Source organism: Anthonomus grandis, chromosome 3 (genome assembly GCF_022605725.1).
Source record: "Anthonomus grandis grandis chromosome 3, icAntGran1.3, whole genome shotgun sequence".
Classification (NCBI taxonomy): domain Eukaryota; kingdom Metazoa; phylum Arthropoda; class Insecta; order Coleoptera; family Curculionidae; genus Anthonomus; species Anthonomus grandis.
The window spans coordinates 8,052,108-8,079,277 of NC_065548.1; the positions used below are offsets into that span (position 1 = coordinate 8,052,108).

The 27,170-nt window shown below is 29.8% G+C and overlaps 1 protein-coding gene across 8 annotated transcripts in view; it reads left to right on the plus strand.

Moving 5' to 3' along the window:
* The window catches only part of LOC126734302 (fat-like cadherin-related tumor suppressor homolog), a 450,385-nt gene that overhangs the window by 50,013 nt on the left and 373,202 nt on the right, over nt 1-27,170 (plus strand). For all 8 annotated transcript variants that reach the window (XM_050437862.1, XM_050437863.1, XM_050437865.1 and 5 more), the window contains exons 8-12: nt 579-962; nt 2,943-3,183; nt 6,946-7,308; nt 9,570-9,770; nt 9,834-10,271. In XM_050437862.1, the coding sequence (XP_050293819.1) occupies nt 579-962; nt 2,943-3,183; nt 6,946-7,308; nt 9,570-9,770; nt 9,834-10,271 (1,627 nt within the window). The remainder of the gene's footprint in view (nt 1-578; nt 963-2,942; nt 3,184-6,945; nt 7,309-9,569; nt 9,771-9,833; nt 10,272-27,170) is intronic.

The window sequence follows — 27,170 nt, forward strand, 5'->3', positions numbered from 1 at the left end:
ATAAGTGTTGTAATACCTAATAAAATTTGTCATTCTTTCTTCAAAAACGAATTTGAAAAAAGCGGTTACAGATAAAGGCAAACTTTTTGGTACCAAATTGAAGAGAAAAGAATGCCCTATTAAAACACGTTACTAGATACAAGCTGTTCCATTTAAAAAATAGCGCAAAAGTAATTGAAAATATTTTTTTTTACAATTTTGACCATTCCGAATTAAAAAAAAAGGTAATTTTAGAATTTCGAAAGTTAAAATGAAGTTAATCAAGGATATACTTTTTCAAAAAGATAAAAAACGTTGGAAAAAAATGTTAAAATTAGAGTGATTTTCGTGAAAATTTCTTTAAATTCTTATAAATACTATGCAACGTCGCATTTTCGAACAAAACACTTCATGACATTAAAAAAATTGAAATTATGTACCACGCTTTTTTGGAACACCCTGTATCACACAAACTAATTTGCAAAAAAGAAGCTCCTCTAACTCAATTAAGATTTTCTCTATTAAAATTTTGTCCCCTTCAAGATTTAGCTACGATATTAAATGGACACCCTGTAAAGCAAACTATTGTCATATTTCAGGTAAGGGACATCAACGATAACCGCCCCCAATTCGAAAAAATCGACTGCATAGGCAACCTCCCACGTCACACCCCCATAGGCAGCGAAATTATCACCCTTTCAGCCATAGACTTTGACTCTGGCAACATAATCAGCTACAGAATCGTCTCTGGCAGTGAAGATAACTGCTTCAGCATCGATTCCACTTCTGGCACTGTAACTGTTTCTTGTGACCTTACCGATGTACGTGCTGATCAGCGAGAGTTAAACGTCACTGCCACTGATAACACCCATTTTGCTGATATAGCTAGGATCAGATTTAAACTTGTAAATACTAAAAAGAACTATGGAAGTGGAAGGTTGTTGTCTGAAGATACTGGTGCTTATGATTGTAAAGATACTGGGGTAAGTGGATTGAATTTTAATAATAATAGAAACGTTTATTATTTATCTTACAAAAAAGTATAAATATAGTATTTACTTTATATTTATAGGTTAATATTGTGGTAGATGATAAGAAAAACTTGATATAATTGATACTCATAATTTATTAATAAAAAACCACACAACTGACATACATTATATTGAAGTATATAGAATAATAACATACAAATAACATAAAATAAATACAAATGTATCATGTATCTTACAACTTGTAAGAAGCAAGCTATATTCTTCCTTTATTGCAGAAAAAAAATAACTGAAAACTGACACTAAAGAAGTTAAAAAGCGCAATTTAGTATAAATGTTATACAGGTACTACCATATTTTGCCTTGGGCTTGATGCACCCCAACCTCCAAAATTTTAAATGGACCCCTTTTGTTATACCTTAAATCAAAGGTTTTCTAAAGTAGCTTTCACTTGCATAAAACTTTTTTTAAATAAATGTTTATACAGGGCCAAAGAAAGGTATAATTTAAATAATATAACCTCTGTTTCATGCTTTCCATTCAATGCTTTCCATTTTGAGCTAAACAACAATAATAATATTTTTTAAACTTATTTCAAAATTTATTACATTTTTAACAAATTTTAAACATTCTTCCTGTAAGGTAATTTTTACATGATACTTCTCCAGATCAGTGGATAGGAAGAAGAGTGCAATGGAATGGCCGGCGAGGTCACTAGATCTAACATCCCTCGACTTTTTTCTCTTGGGTCACTTAAAAACTGTTGTGTTTAAAAGGCAACCAGCTTCACTTAATGATCTTTGGTAACGCGTTATTACAGAATGTACATCTATTTCAAGAGAGATGTTTTAATTCAGATTATACTTTAGTTTAGTCCAAAATGGAATTTATTTTGAGTCTCTGATTCAATAACATAATACTTCATAAAAACAGAGTTTATTTTATTTAACCTAGGCCGTGTATATTTTGACACTGTGAATACCACTTCAACAGACCTCCAAAGCCCAAGTAGTGACTCATCTCATAACCAAAATATAGTGAATGTAGTTTCCCCTGTCTGTATAACCTGTATACCAAATTGCGCTTTCCTAACTTTTTTAGTTTCAGAGAAATTTGCATTGAAAGTTTTCAAATTGACACGTGCTAGCATAGTTCCTACTAAATGTGCTGATTTAAGTAGTGTTTGTGAGGGTAAATAGATTTTAAAAAGCTGTAAGATTTCTTAAATATAGCGGATATATGACTGGAAAATTTTAATTGTGAATCAACATCAAGTACTTAAGTTAATGTATGAAAAAAATGGGAAAAGGTATTATTTATGCCAAGCAGAATAACAGGTAGATGTATAGATCTGTTAGATAGAACATTATCAATTTTTACACGTTGATCCTTACATTCCAAAAAAATTTACGAATAAGTTAATTTTTAAATAGTTTTTCCTAAGTAGAAAAATAACTTAAAAGTTTTGAAGTAAAATTACTGAATTTTTTATGTGATTTCTAGATGTAGTAGTCTTGGGCTTGTAACTAGGTCAAGAAATTTGTGCTTCAAAGTATATCCAAAAATGATCAGAACAATCGTAGGTTTTAATTCCATTACTGAGAGTTTATTTAAAATTATTAAATATTAGTTCGAAAAGTGAAAAAGTCGTTTTAATTCTTGTAGCCGTTTAGTTATCATTAGTCGTTTAGTTCTGGTTCACTGACCAGTTGTTTTAAATTAAAAGGGTCTAATTTCAAAATATCCCCTATAAATAAGCCAATCTATATACACTCAAAAAAAGAATCTTATATTTAAGATAACATACGTTCACTCACACCTTTCTAAAATATAGTGATCTAATTTAATATTAATATCTAATATACTGTCACATCAATAACATCTCCTTCCAAAGCAGTCGCTTTAAATTCATCGAAATGTGGAACTAAAATTTAATTTTTAAGATAAAAGAGTTTATTGTAAGTGGTGTTTTAGGTCGCCAGACGACTGACAGAAGTACTGGCAGATGCTGAAAACAACAATGGCCCACTGGAAATGGAAGATTTCCCGATGATGCCCACACGTTATGGACAAAACGTTCATGCTCCAGAGTTTGTGGATTTCCCAATTGAAATCAAAGTTAACGAAAGCGTGGCCATTGGTACTGTACTGGTGAAACTTCGTGCCAGAGACAGGGATCTTGGATTTAATGGAGAACTTGTTTATGGCATATCACGTAAGACTATTACAGCTAACTTAATAATAATTATAACAATGAACAAGAAAAGCTTTAATTTAGTAGTGTTATTTTTTAGTGCATGCTTTTGTGAAATATTAGTTATAGTTTGAAGACCCTTGCTAATGTTATCAATTGTTAAATAATATTTTGCAGAACCAGAGGTAAACCCAAATATTTTAAACGATTATTATTGTAATATTTCTCATTTCTTGCTTAAGCATATCAGTAGTAATATTGATCCTTTGCATTATAATCATTTATTTATTTTTACGGCAGGGTTATTTTATAAAGAGAAAATAATACAAAAGAAATAATTATACATATATGAAGTAATAAATTAATAATGTATAAAGTAAGATCATCCTAATTAGCATTGAAAAAAAACACAACAAAACAAGTACGAATGAATGGTATACAAAAAAAAACAGATTATTTTAGATTTAAAGGAACTTATTATATTACCTAAAAATTGATCAATCAGCAGCTATTATCACTAAGATACATAAGAGCTCTCCTAAGATGAGAATAAAAGTCAAAGTAAGCATGATGAAGCGAAACTTTGGAAAATTCGCTCTTCTTTGATATCTATTGGGAATTTCTTGCAAATAATTGGACAATATAACCAACCACTCAATATATTAAACAAAATTATTACACCAGAAATCTGTCATTACTCTCATTCATTTGTAGCCAAATTTATAGCAGTTCAGTATTAGGTAGGTTATTAGGTCTAAGACTGTATATTACTGGAACAACAAATTATAAATTCAGCGGCTTTGAGGTACATTCTAAAAGCTTCTAGACCACTCAAATGCATGGAATAAGTACGTCAATGACTTTCATTGATTTGTAAACATCTTTAGGTTACTTTCGACCAGCTTTAGAGCCTCCAAATGCTTGTAATAAGGCTCTAGAGTACTTTTAGTCATTTGCAACCAAATTTAGAGCAGTTCAGTGTTAATCGAATGTCTGAAATAAGACTGTACTGTACATTACAGGAAGAACAAATTATAGTTTCAGCAGTTTTTAAGTACATTCTGAAGCCTTCTAGTCCACTCAAACGCCTGAAATAAATTCTTGAATAATTCTCATTGATTTGTAAACATCTTTAGTTTATTCCCTAACATCTTTAGAGGCTCCAGATGCCCGGAACAAGGCACTACAGTACTTTTATTTATTTGTAACCAAATTTAGAGTAGTTAGTGGAATGTCTATAATAAGAATGTACATTACTGGAACAATAAATTAAAGTTTCAGCCAATTTGAAGTACATTCTGACGGCTTTTAGATTACTCAAATACTTGGAATAAGGATTTCAATGACTTCCATGACACAAATGACAGTTTCCTTAATTTTGAAGGCTTCTAGACCACTCAGACGCCTAAAATAAGTCCTTGATTTGTTAAAATATTTAGTTTTTTCCCGACCAACTTTAAAGCCTCCAAATGCCTGGAAAAAGGCTCTATATTCATTTGCAACCAAATTTAGAGCAGTTTAGTGTTAGTCTAATGCCTGGAATAAAACTGTACGTTACTGGAATAACAAATTTTAGTTCCGACAGATTTGAAATACATTTTAAAGGTTGCTAGACCACTCAGATGCTCGGGATCAGTATTTTAATGACTCTCATTAATTTGTAATCGTTTTTAGCTTATTTTCGACCAAATTTAGAACTTCCATTATCCCGCAATAAGTCTGCACAGGGTGTCCCAAATTCAAGGGTGACCATTGAGATCTCGGAAACCGTAAGAGTTACGAGGTCGGTTAAATGTAGGTAAAGTTGCGCAATTTGGAGCTTAATAAAATGACGTTTAAAAATTTTTAAAATTCCGGATACTTCCGGAGGTATCCAAAAAAAAACCGAAATTTGTCAAAATCGTTTTTACCTTTTACCGACTTTATTTAAAGAGATATCGGAAAACTAAAAACAGTTTTTTGTTGCCACTTTCTACGCTCTACAACATGACGCAAAAAAAAAATCCGACGTTTCGTTTTTTTTCGATCATCATCAACTTTATTTTTTGTTATGGGCGCCATATTGGATTTACTCATTTTTAAAAAGTATTTTTAATTGGCTTTAAAATGGGGTATCGCACTTGCATGTCCAATTACTTCTTCTAGTATTTCCCATAAGAACTCAATGGGATTTGTTAACAAGTTTATCTGGGAAATTATCATCAACTGTGTTTTATATATAAACCAAAGTTATGAAATACCCTGTATTCAATAGACACATTTTCATTGAATTGGCTTAAAAAAAAACTATATCAAATACAGAGTATTTTATAGCTTCAGTTTATATAAAATCAATTTATTTGGAAATCCCATTGATATATCTTTCTAGATATATCAATGGGAGAAAGAAAAAATAAGAAAAAATAAAGATGATGATGAGCGAAAAAAAACGAAACCTTTGATTAATTTTTTTTTTTGCGTCATGTTGTAGGACATAAAAAGTGGCAATGAAAAACTATTTTTAGTTTTCCAATGTCTCTTTAAATAAAGTCAGTAGAAGGTAAAAACGATTTTGACAATTTTCGATTTTTTTCGGAGAACGTATTTTGTTCGTGCGTGTTTTATATCCAGAATTTTAAATTTTTTTAAACGTCATTTAATTAAGCTCCAAATTGCGCAACTTTGCCTCCATTTAACCAACCCTGTAACTCTTACGGTTTCCGAGATTCCAATGGTCACCCTCGAATTTGGGACACCTTCAATCAAAATCGTCACATTCTGAAGATTTTTAGATCAATGAAATGTCTATACTTCAATGACTCTCATTGATTTGTAAACATTTTTAGAAATTAGTAAATTAGATAAATCCTTGCATAGTAAACTATAATATGATAAAATCGTAAAGAAGGCCGATGAGAGTTACCCATTATTGAGACTTGGTGTTTTTCTTTTTTTATACAATCAATTAAAACCTTTACAAATTCATTAGCATCTTTTGCCTTTGCTTACTAAATAATCACCCTAATACATTTTTTAATTTTTAGATTCAGGCATCTTTAATATGTAATTAGTCCCCAGAAAAGAATCTATCATCACTATGTAATAGGTTATCATCCCTTAATAGAAAAATTAATCTTGGTATGTTTTTTATTTTCCGAATAAAGACTTTTTCATTGAGTACATCACATACCTTTTGTTTTGTTCTATTATAGTTTTATATACTTTTCTAACTTCTATTTTTCGGTAGTAGTTTTTAAGCAGAAGCTGTTCTTTGATTTAAAATTTTTTTAGTTTTTATGATGCTTGAACACAAGATTTTTTTTTACATAATATAGCACATTTTCTTTCGTTCTTCCATTATTAATGTTAAAATGATAAAAAAGCTGGGTGTCATCCGCAAATATCAACTAAAATGTGGTAAGTTTAACGTATCGGCAGTATAGAAGATAAAAGTAGCGACTTCATTGTAGATCCTCGTGGAACATCATTACAATACTCTTCACCTAATTTTGTCCTTTGAGTTCCATTTTCGATATATAAAGTAGCGAGTTGTAAAGGATTTTATGCAAATTCATGATATTTAATCTCTGCTTTAAGTAGTTCATGATTTATTGTATCATAGGTTTTTGAGCAATGCAGGTGTATGAAGAGCTCTCCAATCCCTCATCGTATTCTTGCGTAATAGCATTTGCAAACACTGTTACAGCATTAGTTGTTGAATGCGCTTTTCAGAATCCGGTCATAAATCACAATATTCATGCATGTTTTCTAAGATTTATAAAATTATTCATAATTAAATTCTAGATGGAGACAGTCATTCGCAATTCGACGTGGACATGAAGACTGGCGAACTCAAAGTGATCGGTTATCTGGATAGGGAAAAGGAGTACGAATATTTCCTGAATATTACCGTATATGACTTAGGAAAGCCTCAGAAGAGCTCCTCGAAAATTTTGCCCATATTGGTGCTGGACGTGAACGATAACGCGCCGAAATTTGAAAAATCTTTGGCTAGTTTCAGAGTCACTGAGAACGCGCTTAACGGTACCGCCATCTTTACCGCCAAAGCTTTCGATCTGGATGAGGGTGACAATGCGAAAGTAACGTATACTTTGGCTACTGATACCAAGGATTTTTCGGTGGATAGTGTTACGGGAGTATTAACAGGTGAGTTGTTGATGTTTAAGCTAGATTCGTTTATATGTGATATTCGTAAAATATGTGATTTTCATTTTTATTCAATAGTGTAGTCTCACTCATAATGCGAGAAAATCACAATTTGCAGTTAATCGAGGAAAATCATTAAACTGACGGCCTAAAGTAATGATATGCATAACACATAATCACATCATTAATGGTGTAATCCCTAAAGTATATAATGTATGATCGCCAATAGAATATCAGACGTCCAATTAAATGGTGCTATTATATTTCTGTTTAATTTTCCAGACATTTATAGGTAAATTGTTCCATTTCTAATATTTAATTATTATCCCGGCATTTGAAGCTATTTTTAATTTTATTTCAGGCACTTAAAGTTTTTTTTTTAAATCAGGAATATGTTTTTGTAGCTTTTTGATAAGTTTAAAATAAATTTTAATATATATCAGGTATCTGAGCCATTCTTAAGTTTATTACGTTTATTAGGTCTCTATGGAACAAAAATATCTTTTGTAGAAATTGAAAAAAAATATGATGCACATCCATTTTTATGTGATTTGTCAAGACTGTAATTAATCTTTAATATCTTCCAGGCATTTGAAGCCATTTTTAAATCTATTATTTATACAAGGCTTTCCGGTTCTTCTAGCTATGTGGTCAAGGTAACTGAATTATTTTGGTTTTGGTAGTCAGAAGTTTTGGCTTTTGAGCTATTTAAAGTTATTTTTGCCATTGTCTAGGCATTTTAGGCCCTTATTAAATTTATTTCAGGCAGCTAAAGCCATTATCCTAGCAATTTTTAAATTTTCTGGATAATTTGAGATCATTGCTGACTTTATTGAGGCACTTGAGTTACTGTTTATTTTATTTCAAACATATAAAAAATATGATGTCTTGGGAATCTCTACACTCTATTTTAACGTAATTTTACAAATTGGATCAAAAACGTAACCTATTCCAGGCATCATAAGCCACTCCTAAATTTATTCTAGAACTATTTTTTAGATCTTTAAGGCCATTTTTAATATCTTTTATGCGCTTAAAGCCATTTTAACTTAATTCCATGCATCGAAAGCCATTTTATGGGTATCCTTAAAAATGAAATTAAAGATATTGTGAAAACTTGCAACCATTTTGAAACTGTTTCTTAAGTTTTTTAGGCTACTTTAGGTCATCTTCCAGGCATTTATAGCCATTTTTAAATTTATTCTAGATATCTTACAGTTTCCTAAAAACCATTTTTAAATTTATTTCAGGCATCTGAAACTATTTTGTGTGTTGCTTAAAAATCCACTTAATAAAAAATTTACTTTTGGGAAATTTGAGGCCATCCTTATTATTTTCCAGGCATTTAAAGCCATTATCAAAATTATTCTAGGTAACTAAAGCCATTTTTAAATTTATTTCAGATGTTTATCATTTTTTGGGAAAGTTGAATTAAAAGAAATTGTCATGCCTTTTAAACACAGCAATTATAAACCTAACGACCATCGACACCAATGCCAAGGGCAGATGTTATTCCTAAATTTAATCCGGGAAAACCAGCATGTCTGCAATAAAGTGGCTACATAAAATTGAGCAGTTAGCTGAGATCTTGCTTTCTTAGATATTTTAGGTCGTTTTTAATATCTTTCGGGTATTTAAAGTCATTATCAAATTTATTCCAACAATTTTTAGCCATTTGTAAATTTATTCTAGGCATTTAAAGTAATTTGTAAATTAATTTCAGGCACCTGCAGCAATTTTTTTTTTAAAATTGAATTAAAAATATGTGTTATATCTTACAGTCATTTTAAAGCCATTTCTTAGGTCTTTTAGGCTATAAGGTCATCTTTATATTTTTTATTACCTTACCTCGAAGCACTTAAAAGCATTTTCAAATTATTCAAGGCATCTAATTCAATTTTTAAATTAATGCAGGCACTTGAAGCCATTATAAATTTATTGTAAGCATTACAAGCTTTTTTGTCCAAATCTGTTTTTGGGACTTAAATTAAAATCAGGCATCTTAAAACTAATTCGTACATCTTTTTAATTTGAGGTTAATTTTTATGTATTTCAGGCATTCGAAGCCATTATCTAATTTTTTTTCAGTTAGTTTAATGCAATTTTGTAGGTCTTATAAGCAATTTGAAGTTATGTTTAAATTCTTCAGGCATTTAAGATTTTATAGCTTTTAAAGGCATTTTGTGTATTTTTTGTATATTTTGGAAATTAAAAAAAATCTGTAGACTTGAGAAAATGAATAAATAGCATTTCGTCTACAGTTTCCAGGTCACTGGACCGAGAACGCCAAGACCTCTACGAGCTAAAAATAAGGGCCACAGACAACGGGGGCAAAGGTCCCGACAACCCCCCTTTATTTTCCGAGGCCATCGTTCGAATTTCCGTGGACGACATCAACGATAACCCGCCAAAGTTCAGTTTACCCAACTATAACGTGAAAATCCGAGAAGACGTTCCAGTCGGTAAGCGAAAAAACGCGATTTTCCAATTACAGTATTAAATCTTTCCTCGTCTCATAATCACAGGCACAGTGGTGGCAACAGTGACAGCCTCCGATCCAGACCTTGGACCAGACGGCGAGGTCCATTACACCCTCGAAGATTCGGACAGCGATGGTACGTTTAAAATCGATAAACTGTCCGGTACCGTGCGTACGACAAAACCACTCGACTTCGAAGAGAGACAGGTGCACAGTCTGATGGTGTTCGCGAACGACCGAGGCAACCCGAGCCTCTCCAGCGAGGCAACCGTTACCGTGAACGTGGTAGACGTGAACGAGAACGCGCACGCGCCTATTTTTAGTGAGGCCGTTTTGATCGGAAACGTGAGTGAGAATCGTCCGGTCGGTACTGTGGTGATGAAAGTGAGTGCGATCGATCTGGATCCGCCCGGTGGTGATTCTATGGTGGAGTATTCCATTAAGGATGGAGATGGAATCGGGCTGTTTAGTATTGATAATGAAGGTAAGTCATTATTCACTGTTCACAATCACTTACTGTTAGTTGTGTGAAGAAGTGAAGAAATATGTATGTGATGTAAAGTGATGACTAACCTGTCTATCGTCAGCATACTGGTTAATTTTCGATGAATATAATATGCTTGGTAGGTTAGAAAGCCTACTTGAGCTTGTACTTAGGTACTTACACAATTTTGTATTCAGCTTTACTTGATAATAAATAAATAAGTAAATAAAAATCCAGTGCATTAATAAACACAGTCCAAAAATATAAAATTGAAATTGACCATCTAGAATGGAATCCATCGTCAGAACACAAAAGGTGAATTATTGATTTTTTTTTTAATTTTCACAAAAATCATCAGAGAACAAAACAATGTATAAGCTGGTGATCTTGCTAGCTCACTGCTACTTCTCTTGCTTGTCCGACGTCCCCTTCTCCAATTAAAAAAATCCCCTTTTTAATAAATTTCATAATTTCATCCCTCTCCCCCCCGTGAAGAACAAATAAAAGACGTGAGCGCGCCTCCTTCAATGAATATAAAAGAAGCGGGGAAAATTTCATCCTAATTTACCCCCCGCGTCGTAGGCACACACATGTCAAGCGGGTGGCACAAAACAGCCTTTTGGAACGTTTTATTGTGCTCCTGTAAATCAGCCCTAAGGGATGCTGGGAGACGTATACAATACTGCTATTGTAGTTGTACGGTGAGAGTTGCGTGTCTGCTTACGGTTGTTTTTTCAACCCCCCCCCTCTCCGTCACGCTTTTTGCTGATTTCTGTTTAGTTAAGGGTCGATTTTTTGCCAAAAACATATCAGAAAATCAGCTGGAAAACCCTTAATAAAAAGGGATGAAAAAGGACCATAATAAACCGGCGGCGTGTTCACGGTCGATGCAAATGAAAGTATATACGCGGTATGTAGGACCGAAAAGTTGAGAATAAACCGCTCTATTTCGGCGGTTATAAACGTCACTCTGGGGGTCTATAAATTCCTTGGAGCTGGTTATGTTTACCATTACGACTTACTGCTCTATATGTTATAGCGACATGATGACTGGGTGTTTTTAAGTGATTTATGCGCATACTGTGGTGGTTTACGTCATTTTTTTTTTAGCACGAGTTTATTTAACGAGTTGATATACTGCTGTTGGAGTCTAGTTACGAGGGTTCAAGTATGAATGAATTAGTAACTTATCGCGTTGAAAACGTAAAATCAGTGGTATATTTAGTGGGTAAATATCGGATCGATTATTCGATTTCTATCGATCGAGACTTGGCTTGTCTGTCAAGCTTCTGACTTTCTTTTTGTTTCCCAAAAAAGTCATACAGAATCGCTTCAAATGTCCAATAAATGGCAAAAATGACCTTAACTAACTCAAAAAACCTAATTGAAAGTGGTGGTTCACTGTTTCTTTAAGAGGCTTATTTTTTACAAAAAAATATCAACTGGGTTGACGTGTTGAACCGATATTACGGAAAATGATTAACTGGTAACACGTGTTTCGCCCCTAAAGACCTCATCAGACCTGATGAACGGTTTCTAAAATTCTTGAGACAGCAAACTTAAGACGTTCACATTACCGACCAGTGTATCCGTAATATATCGATGGACATCTTTACTATTCTTCAGAATATAAATTTTAGGAATTGCTGATCACGTGTTATAATGCCTTTAGAGGCGAAACACGTGTTACTAAATAATCATTATTCGAAATATAGGTTTGAGATTTTGACCAAACTCGTATTTTTTAAAAAAAGACCTCGCTTTAAAATAGCTGTGAGGTGTAAGGCATGGCATTTCTTTTAATTCCTTAAAATTATACACAAATTTTCTAAGTATAATAAAAGTACTCCACAGTAATTATTTATAAACACAATGAATCATAAAATGACTACATATTTTTTATAAAACTTTTTTGTTAGTACCAGTTTTCAGTCGACTTCGTTGGGTAGAATATAGAAGGGGAAGACCGTTCAGTTCTCCGCTCGACTTTGTTTATATACTCGGTGACAGCGCCATCTCTTGGATTCTACTGAAACGTAAATAGCTTATTGGATGTACGGTTGTAATATAACAACAGTTATATAGCCTGGAATTCCTCCAAGTCCTTTCAAAGGTAGTATAGGCAGGAATAACGGTTCATAACTTGTTTATTACTTATTCCACGGTAAGTATTTACAAAAGCAATGGGAGATCATGTATTTTTTTGTAATTTAAGTGTGAAAAGCTTTTTTAATGGGTTTAATAGTTCAGGAGTTACACATTACAGTTACACTCAAATTCTTTACTCAATTACTCTAGATCTACTGAACCCAGAATCATATAATAATTTTCTATTGAATAACAATCATATTTTTAACAATTCTCGTAAAAATATCAAATTTTCTAAGTGTAATACAAGAGCAGTTTTCCAGCCTGGAATTCCTCCAATAACTTGCAAAGGAATATGGTTAACAAAATGGGTTATAATTTGCTTATTAATTATTTAACAGTAATTACTTATAAAAGCAATGGAAGATGACGTATTTTTTATAAATTATGTGAAAAAAAAATTCTAATCGAATTAATAGTTCCGGAGTTACACCCTCTTAAGCTTTGGGTCTTGTCACTGAAGCCTCAGAATCTTAACGTTAAACTCTTTGGTCGATAACTCTGGATCTATTGAATCCAGAATCATTAAATTATTTTCTTTTGACAGTCAATCATATTTTTAACAATTGTTGTAGACAGCTTAAATTCTTTAAGTGTAATGCAGAAGCAGTTATCCAGCCTGGAATGCCTCCAAGCACTCGTAAAAGGGGCAAGGGAATGCAGAGTGGTCATAATTTATTAATTTTTTTGCTTCTATAGCAATTTTGTAGATACAATAGAAGATATTTTAATGTATAAAAAAAATTCTTAATCGAATCAATGGTTCAAGAGATTGGCACATATTTGGGCTGACATCACTGGATCTATTGAACTTCGAATTTTGAAATATGAAAATTTTTAGACTCATCAAGAAAAACAAAACTCCACAATTTCTTATTAGGACATTGATAATGACTGTAACATAAAAAACAAAAACAAAATTAGTCAAAACAATTCAGCTAAAACTATAGAGGTGGAAGATCGTTCAGTTCTCCGTCCGATTGTATTTATATACTTAGTGATAGCGCCATCTCTTAGATACTGGCAAAAAAATGGGTTATTGGATAAATGGTTCTTTAAAAAAATTGATTTCTTTAACGCTGTACGTCCAGTTAAAGTGTGCTTATTTAAAGAAACTTTGCATATTTCTAATAATTGAAACTAATGATAACAACTCAAAAAGAAAGAGACAACTATTTTAGATTTAAAAAAAAATATAGTCAAAACTGTTCAATTCTCGGTTTAACCTCGTTTACTAGAACCGAAGAAGAGGAAGACCGGTTAGTCCTTTAGTCCGCTTAAATTTAATTCTGTAGTACAAAATCAAAGTTTCTTAAATCCTTTGGTACTGCTTTAACAAACGCTAACTCTTATGGTTGGAGCCTTTGTGTGACACTCAAACAATTTTATATACCCGTCACGTATTTCGCTAACGATCTTAGCATCTTCAGGCTGAAGATTAAAACTTTTAAATCAGCTTAGATAGTAGATTGATAATATTTACTAATCAAAAATTGTGATCAGACATTTACTGAGAAGCAATAATCAAGTAATCATCCTAATGATTATTAAGTGCAATTGATCTAGAAATAAAGAAAATTGTTATTACTTTAAAAAAATATCATATATATAGCTAATTTATTACATAAACATTATTGACTATTTAATATCGAATTAAAAATACTTATTAATAAGTGTAATTAAAGTAAAAGTATTTTCGCCTAATCAAAATTTTGATGTAAAGTTTTAATAACCTTAATAAATGAATTTTTAGAATTTAAAAAACTATTCTGATACACTAAAATAACCATAACAGTAATTAATGAGCAGTAGTTTATTAATCTTGGATTAATAAAAAGATTTTAGGTCAAAAGTTTATCAAGCACGCATTAACTAAATAATAATTATACTGATTATTAGTGGCAATTATCCAAGATTCAGCGCTGACTCTCATCCAAATCCCAAGACTTTTTCATGAAAAAATTGCGAATTGACTACCCCTGACCAAAGTCTTAAATGACATCAGGACGGTTCTAAATAGAGTCCTTGCCATTATCTAGAAGAATCGTTCTTATGTAATAATAATTTTGCCACTATTATTATTTTAGATAATAGTGGCTTTTCCATTAAAAGATATATATTGAGAAAGCAATTTTACCTGAATTTTCTATTTCTCTTTATTCCTGTAGCCTAATTTCAACCTATTTAGTATATCGAAAAGATGGCGCTGCTATAGAGTATATTATATAAGCAAAGTCGGATGGTGGACTGAACGAATCTCGATTTTTACCAATTGACGTAGAGTACTTAGGGCGAACGGAGGACTGGACAGTTTACCAAACCAGGAAGAATCCTTTTTTTTTTTAGTTTTTGAGTTAAAATTATTGAGATATGTTCATATGAAATAATTAGATATAAGAGAATTTGCTTAAATTAAGCAAATCATTGCTTTTAGTATTTTCAGGATGTAGTTGAAGACACTTTTAATATTTTTCAGGTTTATAATTAATTTTTATAGTCACTGAAAGCGCTTCGTCTTTCGAATTTTTTAAGACAATTTCCATTCGATTATTCGCCAATATTTTTATAGCACGTCACCCAATTTAAACGTTTACAAATTTTGACCAACTAGCGATAAATTCGAGCCAAGGAAAGACGTTTTAAAATTTAAGGTCGAGCCGTTAATAAAAATCCCGCCCTCGGAAGTCGCTCGCTCGATATCATGTTCCATTTTTATATAAAGACACTTATTACTCTATCTTTCATGAAATAGCCGCTGTAACGTCTCCATTTTATATATTTCTCCTTTAAAAATAGTGCAGTTTCGTGATTTTCTCTCTTTTTTTTATTTAATTTTTCTTTTTGGTCGTTAGAACGGTCTCCGTAATATTGCAGATTTTATCTTTCGTAAGTTGGAAAATTAAAGGCGCGGTTGACGAAATTGCCAATATAAAGATTAAGAGGTCGAAGGTTATTTTGCTAAATGGGAAAAAAAGATTGAAAATTAGATTTTAATATTTGTTTCATGAACCGTTCAGTCCTTCATCCGTCAAGATTTGTACAAGACACAAAGAACCTCGTAACCACTTTTGGGACACACTGTAGAAGAGATTCCGATTGGGTTAAAAAAATCAGAAAATAGAATCATACATTAACTATCTAGGCAGCAGAAAATGTAACAAATGTTCAACTCTCTAGCATAAATTTAGACACTAAAGTAATATCTTATTTTTTTCCAAGCAGTTGCAGACATTTATTTGTTTTTTTGTTGTTGTTGAAGAAGTAATAAGTCCTAAATTAATTGTAATAAATTAAGGATCATCAACTGTTAGAAAAACATAATTTTTTTTCCAGGCGGTTAAAAACATTAATTTGTCTTTTAGTCAACTGCCTGGAAGATATTGATAAAATCATATATCAACTGTGTAGATAAAATATAAAACATGGTTAATTAATTTTGTATTTCTTCCAGGCAGTTGAAGAAGTTATAAGTCCGCAACTGCTTGGAAGATATAAATTAAATCATATATCAACTGTCCAGATAAAATATAAGAAAATTGCGGACGTCATTAGTACTCAACTGCCTGAACTCCTGAAGGATCAACAACTAGTTATAAAAAAACTATATGCTATTATTTTTTATTATTATTTATCCAGGCAGTTGAAATTATTCAAATGCCTTTTCTTCAACTGCCTGGAAGATATAAATGAAATCGTATATCAACTATATAAATAACATATAAGACGTTGTTCATTAATTTTGTTTTTCATTCAGGCAGTTGAAAACATTAAGTGCCGCTTTCTGCAAAAACTAGCTAGCTTTCTAGCGCTTTTTGCGCTTCTGCCAAACAGTTGAAAAAAAAAGTCTTAAATTTGCATCAACTGATTGAAAAAAAAAACGTTGTTTTGTTATCTTACTCAATTTTCTTCCAGACATTAAAATTTTTTTTTTGTTTTTTCTTCAACTGCCTGGAAAAAATAAATAGTGACAATAAAGTCGTTTCTTGTTTTTTACAAATAATTCAAGAATAATTAAAAACAAACCTGATCGCCTGTATTGACTAAGAAATGCTTAGAAAAACATTACACAATATTGTACTGTAATTTTATAATGCTCTCAGTCAGTTGAAGATGGAATAAAATTACAGATCAAGGGTCTAGACAAAATAAGAAAATAAGTTGATTAATTTTGTATTTTGTTTAGGCCGTTGACGAAGAAATAAGTACGTCAACTTCTTTAAAAAAATTACAAACTATGAAATTTTCAGGTTTAATAGGTAATATTTTTCAGGCAGTTAAAGGATAACTTTTAAAAAGTCTTTGATTATCTGGATTAAATTAAAAGTGGAAATATATAGAGAAACTAACATACTTAGAGAAATATAAAATTAATTAATAAAGAAAATAAGAAAATCTTAAAGGCAAGGCAAACGGCTTAGGCAGTTGAAAACCTGTCAGCTTAGGATTATCAACTAGTTGATAAAAGAAAATATATATTTAATATTAAATTATGAAGATTTGAAAGTATTGTTTTATTTCTTCTTCAACTACCTGTAAGAGTAAAATGATGACAATAAAGAGTTTGTTGCTAATTTAACTTCCTTCTTCATTTTCATTTGAGTTTTTCTCAACTGCCTGGAATAAATCAATTGTGTAGATAAAATCCGAAATATTGTTGACTAGCTTTATATTTCTGGCAGTTGAAAAAGTTATAAATCCTCAACAGCTTGATATAAATTAAGGATCATCAACTGTTTAAGAAAAACTACACTATCATTTTTATTTTTTTCCAGGAAGCTAAAAACATTAATTAACACTTTATTCAACTACTTAAAAGATATAAATAAAATCATAGATCAACTGTTTAGATAAAATATAAAACAATTTCAGAAGTAACAAGGCAATTGAATTTATTCAGATGTCTTTTCTTTAACTGCCTGGAAGAAATAAAAATCGTAAAGCAACTGTCTAGATGAAACATAAACCATTGTTGATTTATTTTATATTTCTTTCAGGAAGTTGAAGAAGTTATAAATCCAACTGCTTGATATAAATTAAGGATTATCAACTGTTTAAGAAAAACTACACTAATATTTTTGTTTTTGTTTTCCAGGCAGTTGAACACATTAATGAGGGATTTCTTTAACTGCTTGAAAGATATAGATAAAATCACATATCAACTATTTAGATAAAATATAAAATAATTGCAGAACTAACAAGTTAAATACTGCCTGAAATAAACTGATGGTAATCAACTGGTTGTGGAAAAACTATGCTGTTATTTTTATTTTTTTTCCAGGCAATTAAAATTATTTAGGTGTCTTTTCTTCAGCCTAGTATAAGATATAAATAAAATTGAATAGCAACTGTCTGGATAAAATATAAAACATAATTCATTAATTTTGTATTTTTCCAGGCATTTAAAGAAGTTATATATCCTCAACTGCTTCAATAAGCTGTTGAAAAAAATACCCTATTATTTTTATTTTTTTTTTAGGCAGTTGAACACATTAATTATGCTTTTTTAAATTGCTTGGCAGATATAAATAAAATCATAGATCAACTGTCTAGATAAAATATAAAACAATTGCAGAAGTAATAAGTACTCAACTGCCTGAAATAAATTAAGGATCATCAAGTGGTTATAAAAAACTATGCAGTTTTTTTTTTAATTTTTTTGCAGGCAGTTGAAATTGTTCAGATACCTTTTCTTTAACTGCCTGGAAGATATAAACATCGTAAATTAACTGTCTAGATAAAATATAAACCATTATTGATTCATTTTGTATTTCTTCCAGGAAGTTGAAGAGGCAATAAGTCCTCAACTGCTTGATATAAATTAGGAATCATCAACTGTTTAAAAAAACTACACTAATATTTTTATTTTTTTTTCAGGCAGTTGAAATTATTCAGATGTCTTTTCTTCAACTGCCTGAAAAATATAAATAGAATCGTATATCAACTATATAGATAAATTATAAAACATCGTTGTTTAGTTTTGTATTTCTTCAATAAATTAAAGATTATCAAGAGGTTTTTTACGCTGATATTTTAATTTTTTTTTACAAAAAATTGAAGACATTCATTTATCTTTTCTTTGACTGCCTGGAAGAAATAAATAAAATCAACGATCTAGATAAAATATGAAAGAAATATTAATGTTTAATTTTGCATTTCTTTGAAACAGTTGAAAAAAAAGTTCTAATTTTTGGATCATCTCCAGCAACTAATTAAGAAAAAATACGTTTTTATGTTGTTTTATTTAATTTTCTTTTAGACAGTTGGAATTTTTTTTGTTTTTTTCTTTAACTGCCTAAAAGAAATAAATAATGACAATAAAGTCATTTCGAAAAATTCACGAATAATTAAAAACAAACCTGATCCCCTGTATTAACTAAGAAATGCTTGGAAAAACATTACACAATATTTTATTGTAATTTTATGATGCTCTCAGATAGTTGAAGATGGAATAAAATCATAAATCAAATAAGAAAAAAAGTTGATTAATTTTATCTAGGTAGTTGACGAAGAAATAAGTTGGTCAACTGCTTTGGAAAAATTACAAGCTATGACATTTTCAGTTTTAACAGGTAATATTTTCCAGGCAGTTAAAGGATAACTTTTAAAAAGTCTTTGATTATCTGGATTAAATTAAAAGTAGAAATATATAGAGAAACTAACATACTTAGAGAAATATAAAATTAATAAAAAAATAAGAAAATCGTAAAGGCAGTGCAAACGGCTTAGGCAGTTGAAGACCTGTAAGCTTAGGATCATCAACTGGTTGATAACAGAAAATACATGTTGAATATTAAATTATGAAGATTTGAAGGCATTCTTTTATTTCTTCTTCAACTGCCTGTAAAAGTAAAATGATGACAATAAAGAGTTTTTTTAGAATATCAACTTTCTAGAGGAATCTTAAAAACAATATTATTATAATTTTTTTATTATTTTCAGATGCTTAAAGAAGAAATTAAAAAGAATCATTAAATATTATCATATTATCATAGTTAAAAGGGATATTAAAGTTGACGTCAAGCCTACTTGGAAGAAATGAAAAACGTGATGGTAATTAAAAATAAGCTCAACTTTGCATTTTTCTAAACAGTTGAAACCAAAATAACAAAGAAGAATATTGAATGATCTTCTACGACGCTTTTCGCACTTATAAGCTCTGTTTCCAAAAAAAAGCACAAAAACTCGTAGGCTTTATAACCGCTTATCTAAAAAATCAATTCAGGAACTTTCCCGCGAATTTAATGACTCAAAAAGTGCTAAAACTCGCCTGCTCCCCCGGATAACATCCAAACGAGATATAAAACATTATATTTCAACCATCCTTAATGAGAGTATCAGTCTTTCCTAATGGCTTTATTGGACGCTTTTCTCTTAAATATTTCGTAACGGCTTGGGTTTATTTTCTAATAAAATGTTACTTTATTAAAAACGGAGGGGTTTTAGTTTGATTGAGCGTTATCGGGCATCTCTTCAGTAAAGGAAAATTGGAACAGATACACTTAATTTCGTTTTTATCTTGATTGTATCCAGGCGGCGGGGTTGTAGCCGACACGGCAGAGGCTCGTAAATTTAACAGTGGGGCCATTTTTAATTTCAAAACGAGATTTTTGGGTTGGGATATACCGCTGTTTGTTTTTTTTTTTATAATAATAATGAAAAATTATGAGGGTCTTTTTATTGCTTTTTTTATGTTAAAATGTTAATTTTCAATATTTTGTCGTACAGGACCTAGGGTTAACTGTTTTTTTTTAATTTAATTTTTAAGGTAAAATTTTCCTTTAAAGAAGTCATCATTTTTTTACTGTCAGTTTACTCTATTTTTTATATCTAAATAATATATTTTTTTAAGATAATTAATGAAATGGCGATTTTATGAATACTGGAACAAAAAGCAGCACAGGAATTATTTATTTCTTCTTTAACTATATCGAAAAAAACAAAAAAAAATGATATTTTCTGTGACAACATTTATTGATTATCAATATTTCTTCAAGGCAGTTGAAATAAATGCGTGCAAAATGAATCAGCACTGATTGTCAATAAGATAAATTGAAATATTTTAAATTTTTATTTTGTTCTTTCTTTATATATTCAGACAGTTGATGTTCTTAAATTTATTCTAAACAGTCATTAAAATTTCTTGGTAACACAAAAAAATATGAAATTTTTTGTCACTTACAATATCTATCAATAACTCGTCAACAATTGAGACTTGAAAAAATTCTTATTATGGGTTACAATTTTATTTATTTTTCGACTGCCTGGAAAAAATTACAAGTTTTCAATTTCTTTTTTCAGGCAGTTGAAATAAGTAAGATTTGTTTATTTATATGTTAGGTGTTTTGTACATGTGATGGTCTGATGATGACCTAGTCGGGCGAAACATGTGACCATCGTCTTTTCATTGCATGTTTTATGTGATGCTGTACAATGTGTTTGATGTTGCTTTTTTATGAAACGTATGACCAGCATCTTTGTGAAAATGGATAGATTTTTTGCTTTGAAGTAAGATTTTTATTTATTAGTCAACTGCTTTAAAGAAATAATTTTTTCTCTATTTTTTCAGGAAAGTTAGGACATTTCTTATTTCTTAAATGCTTAGAAAACATACAAACCTAATGAATTATTACCAAATTAAAGCAAATATATATTAAAATTAAATTACAAAACAAAATTAATGATAATTTTTTTTCAGGCAATTGAAAAATAAATAAAATTTTAACCTAGATTAGGAATTTTTTCCAGCCTCAATTGTTGACGAGTTATTGATAGATATTGTAAATGATGAAAAATTTCATATTTTTTTGTGACCAAAAAATTTCAATGACTGTTTGAAATAAATTCAAGAACATCAAATGTCTAACCTAATTTTAGACAGTTGAAAAAAAAATCTTGCTTCAACTGTCTAAATAAATAAAGAAAGAACAAGATAAAAATCAAAAAAAATTAAACGAATTAAATAAATTCGTTTCATGCAATTGAGGACATTACTTATTTTTCAACTGCTTGACAAAAATAAATCAACATTACTTGTGAATAAAATAAATCGAAATGGTTTAAGCTTCAGAGAGACAGTTGAAGTAAACTGTTATTTTCTTTTCAACTGAATGTATTTATTACTTTGTTGAATTTATTCTAGATAGTCGAAAGTATTTTTTTATGTACAATAATGTAGTGGTATCTGTGAACAATTCCGCAACAAACAAGAAAAAACAAAACATAAATCTGCTTCTATTGGTTATACATTTTTAATTTCAGTTGATATTAACCTATTTGTTCTATAAAGTTAGGCGTGGAAGTGTTTTAATACCTTTTATTTCAACTGCTTGAAAAAAATATAAATTTTTTTGTTAATAAGATGAATCATAATATTTTCAATTTTTATTTCGTTATTTCATTATTGATTTAAACAATTAAAATAAGTTTTTCTTTTCAACTGCCTTAAAAAATCAACAATAACCACAAATAAAGCTGACGTTTATGAATTTATTCCAGGTAGTCAAGAACATTTATTTTTCACTTATAAGAATGTATTTGTATCTGTCAACTAGTCGTTAATAATTAAAGCTTGAGAAAGCATGATTTCTCTTCTAGGTTACGATTTTATTTGCTTATCAACTTCCTGGAATTAGAATTACAACAACGTAGTTTTTATTTTTTTTTGCAGATAGTTGAAGTAAGAATTTATTTGTTTATTTTCAGCTGCCTTAAAGAAATAAATAATGTCAATAATGTAGTTGTTTTATAGATACTTGAGAACATTGTTTATTTAATTTTTAACTACTAAGAAAAATGCAAAATGAATCAACACTTTTTATAAATAAACTAAATTACAATATTTTAAATTTTTATTTTATTTACCTGAAAAAACCAAATCAAAGAAGCTTTTGATGTTTTTTCCAAGCAATGTGGGTAAAATTTAATTTTTTCTTTAACACCCTGGGAGAATTAAGAATTGCCAAGAATGTAAATTGTAAATTGTGATTCTTAAGTTTATTCCAAGATATTAGTTATTTTTCTTCAACTTTAGTTGATATTCTTATATTTATTCTGGGTGAGATAATCCTTTGCTTTTAATGAGATAAAACTGGTTGTTAATAAAATAAATCAGAATGTTTTTAATTTTTTCTTTTTTTTATTTAAACAGTTGAAGTAAGATTCTTTTCTCTTCAACTGCCTTAAAAAATAAATTGAACAAAAAACTGACGGTCTGAAATTAAGTTCAGGTAACTGACGTTTTTGAATTTATTCCAGACAGTCAGTGACATTTTTTGTCATTTACAATATATATCAATCGTCATAAATTTAGGCTCGAAAAAAAATCTTATTCTAGGTTACGATTTTATTTATTTTTTAACTGCCTGGAATAAAATTACGACAGCGTTGTTTCTACTTTTTTCAGGCTATTAAATTAAATATTATTTATTCGTCAACTGTTTTAAAGAAATATTATTTTTTAATTTTTCCAGGCAGTTCATGACATTTGTATTTCTCTCTCAACTGCTTAGAGAAAATTAGTCATCCGATGAATTTTTTTTTTCAGGCAATTGCGGTAAGATTAAATTTTTTCTAATTGTCTAAAAGAAATAAAAATTGACAGCAATATAATTTTGAATCTTTCAAGCAGCTGATGTTCTTAAATTTATTTCAGGATATTACTTGTTTTTCAACTTTTTGATAAAAATAAATCAGCATTGCTTTTGAATTAAATAAACAGAGAGCTGAAATAAAATTTTATTTCTTCATCAATTTACTTATTACTTTCTTGATTTTATTTTAGGCGGTCAAATACATTTATTTTTCACATACAATAATGTAGTTGTATCTGTCAACAACTCGTCAATAATTAAGGCTTAACAACAGCATGCTATATTATATTTTTTGAAGAACATTAATCTGCTTCTATATTACGATATTATTAATTTCCCAGCAGCCTAAAAAAAATATGACAGTGTAGTTTCTACTTTTTCAGGCAGTTGAAGTAAGAAGTTATTTTTTCTTCAACCGCCTTTACAAGCAGTTGACGGCATTTTTAATTTCTTTGTCAACCGGTTAAGGAATATCATGTTTTACATCTTACAAGAAAAATAAATTATCTTCTAGGCTGATATTTTATTTGCTCTTCAACTGCCTTGGCAAAATTATAAGAATGTACTTTTAACTAAGATCTTGTTTCATCTTTGACTGCATCTTTAACTGCTTGATATCAACTGCCCAAAAAATTTTTTAATAATTTTACAATAAGTTTTAAAGCAACACGTCCTAAGTATGAATCCAACTTAAAACGCAGCTAGTTTTCAAACTTAAAAGGTTTTCAAATAAACTTAAGCTATCAAACAAACGTAAACAGAGCCGCCCTTAAAGTCGATCTTAACGGGCCCTCCTAAATCGATTTTCACTAAAGGGAATAAGGGCCAGACGTAATTGCGACACGAACGGCGTTGTCCGACCATTTCGGCGGGTCATTTCAAATAATTTTATGCAAATTGCTTATTAATACAACATGTAAATTGATTGTCGGGGCCAGTGTACGGATTGTCGAGAGCTATTTTCAATGATAGCAAACCGGGGACTAACGGATTTATTCAATTTGGTTCGATGGGAAGTCCTTGGATGGTAAAAAACAAGAAACAATTTTATGCTACATCGAACATGGAAACGTTGGGATTTAACGTAGGGAAAGTATACAAAAAATAGAGAATAAAGTGTTTTTTCAGTTAATAATTGTTCTTGAACAGGTTCTTCTCAGTTAAAAAAAATTCTCCTAGTTCTATTGGAATCGAATTAAAAGTTGATAAAACATTTAAATATCTCACCAAACCTGAGCCATCTTTAAATAATTGGGTTTGTTCGTATATTAAAGGTATAAAAGGTAGTCGCGGATATATTTTCTGAAACTACCTGGAAGAAAAATAAACACGTTAATTAATTTTGCATTTAATTGAAACGTAATTCCGTATTTTTTCCAGGCAGTTGAAAAATAAATAAAAAAATCCTCGACTGTCTAACATAAATGTTAAAAAAATCCGTTTTATTTCTTTTTCAACTGACTGCATGAAATACAATATTGTCAACCTTACTTCTTACTTCTATAAGAGTTTATTTTTCACAATGTTGATAAATTTTTTATTTCATGCAGACAGTTGAGGCACGACTTTAATTCTTCAACATTCCTTATTTTTTTACTATCGAAATACCACATTAATTAATTATATACTTAATGAAAATGTAATTTCTTGTTTCTTCCAAGCAGTTGAAAGATAAATAAAAAAGTCCTTGAATGGCTAAAAGAAATTTTGAGAAGACTTGATTTATTTCTTTTTCAACTGACTGCATGAAATATAAATATCCAGGCAAATATACTTATAATGTTTATAATTTTTTTATTTCTTGCACAGTTGAGGTATGACTTTAGTTCTTTAAAGTAGTTCCTTTTTTATCTTAATTATGGATGTTTATTTCAACAAATGAAAAACAAGTTCTTTTTTTCTTATAGTCTTAATATAGTCAACAATAATTCTTACTTCTTTTAGACAATTAGAATTATAAACTGTTATAGTTTATTTTCCACACTGGTGATTATATACACCTTATTTTTTTTCAATTGAAAATGAATTCAATCTATGGACGTTTATTCCAGAAAGTCAAAAATATTTTATCTTTTTTTCAACTGTCTAAAGAAAACAATAAACAAATAATAATTTTTTTTTAAATTCAAATAAGATTGCAAATTGTCAACTGCCTAAGAGAAAAACCAAGGTATTATATTAACAGTTGATTCTCATAATTAATTATAGTTTATTAATAGGAAGTCCAACGTATTTTTGTTCTGTTTTTGACATGTTGAAGAATTGCTTGTTTCATTCGAGAAGTTGGAAAAAGATTATTTTTTTTCAACTCCATGGAGAAATAATTAGAGCTATTTGAGAGGATATATAAATACTAAATATTTGAAAGGCCTATTTCCAGGCAGTCGGGGTTATTTTTTCTTCAACTGCCTGGAAGAAACAAAAATTTAATTTATGTTAATTAACTTTGCATTTTAATTAAAATGTAGTTCCTTATTTTGTCTATTATTCTATATTTAAAAAAAAAAAAAATCTTGATTGCCTGTAGGAAATCTGTGGTCGTCAACTACATGAAATGAAGTCATGTTACTGTTTTTACTTCTTCCGGGCAGCTTCCAGGTCTGTTTTATTTATTTTTTTTTAATCATTAATCATAGTCAAATTTATCTTTTACTTTTTCCAGGCAATAATAATTATATGGCTTTATCTTCCATACTGTTGATAAAATTTATATTTCTTACAGACAATTGAAACGAATTTACTATTTCCCTTATTTTTAATCCAGACTATTGACGTTTATTCCAGGAAGTCAAAAACAGTTTATATTTTTCTTCAACTGTAGTTTTTCTCATTCAGTTAAGGCTAGTTTGCCACTGCCTGGAAGAAACAACTATAGAATATATTAACAACGTAGGCTCAAAAATATTTTTTATTTATACTTTTATTTATACTACTTAACTGTTCAAATATAATAAGAAACAATGTTGAATAATTGTTTGTTTCTTTGAGGCACTTGGGGAAAGATTTTTAGTTCTTTAACAACGAAAAAAATTAGAGCCATTCAAAAGATTATTTAAATACTAAACGTATGAAAGAGATTATTCCATGTTTTCTTGCAGCAAAAATAATAAACCACTTTTTAATTAAAATGCAAAATCAATTAACGTGGCTTTTTATTTCTTCTAGGCAATTATAATTACAGTAGTTTATCTTCCTCACTGTTGATAAATTTGATATTTTTTTCAGACAGTTGAGGCACGACTTTAGTTCTTCAACATAATTCCCTATTTTTGATTTAGTCTATGAATGTTTATCCCAGGAAGTCAAAAACAGTGTATATTTTTCTTAAACTGTATTTTTTTTAGTCAATTAAGACTAATTTGCAGTTCCACAACTGCCTTGAAGAAATAACGATAGAGTGTATTAACAATGTAGGTTCAAAAATATTTTTTATTTAGTTTCCAACTGTCTGAAAGTAATAAAAATAATGGTGATTTATTGTTTGGGTTATTCGAAAAGATTATAGTTCTTCAACTGCGTGGAGAAATAATTGGAGACATTTGAGATGTTATGTAAATACTAAAAGTATAAAAAGGCTTATTCCAGGCAATCCGTGGTATTTTTTCTTGAACTGCCTGGAAGAAATAAAAGACCAGAATACAGTGAGACTTATTATTCCAAATTTTAAAAAAAAATCTTGACTGTCTGTAATAAATTTAAGATTATCAACTGATTGAAAGTGAGTTTTATTTCTTTCTCAGTCATCAGTCATAGTCAACATTATTTCGAACTTCTTCCAGGCAATTATATGTAATTATAAGATTTTTACCTTTCAAAATGTTGATAAATTTCATATTTCATTCAGACAGTTGAGGCACCACTGTAGTTCGTTAATGTAGATTCTTGTTTTTGATCCAGACCATAGATGTTTATTCCAGGAAGTCAAACATAGTTTATATTTTTTATTAGCTGTATTTTTTTCAGCTAAGCCTATGTTCCTTAATTACCTGAACGAAACAATAATGTAATATGTTAACAACGTGGCTTTTAGTTAATTGTTGTTCTTAGATTTATTCCAGGCAATTAAGAATATTTTTATATGTTCTTCAGCTATCTTACAGTAATAAGAAATATTGTTGATAATTTTGTTAATTCTTTGACGAAGTTGAGAAATTATTTTAAT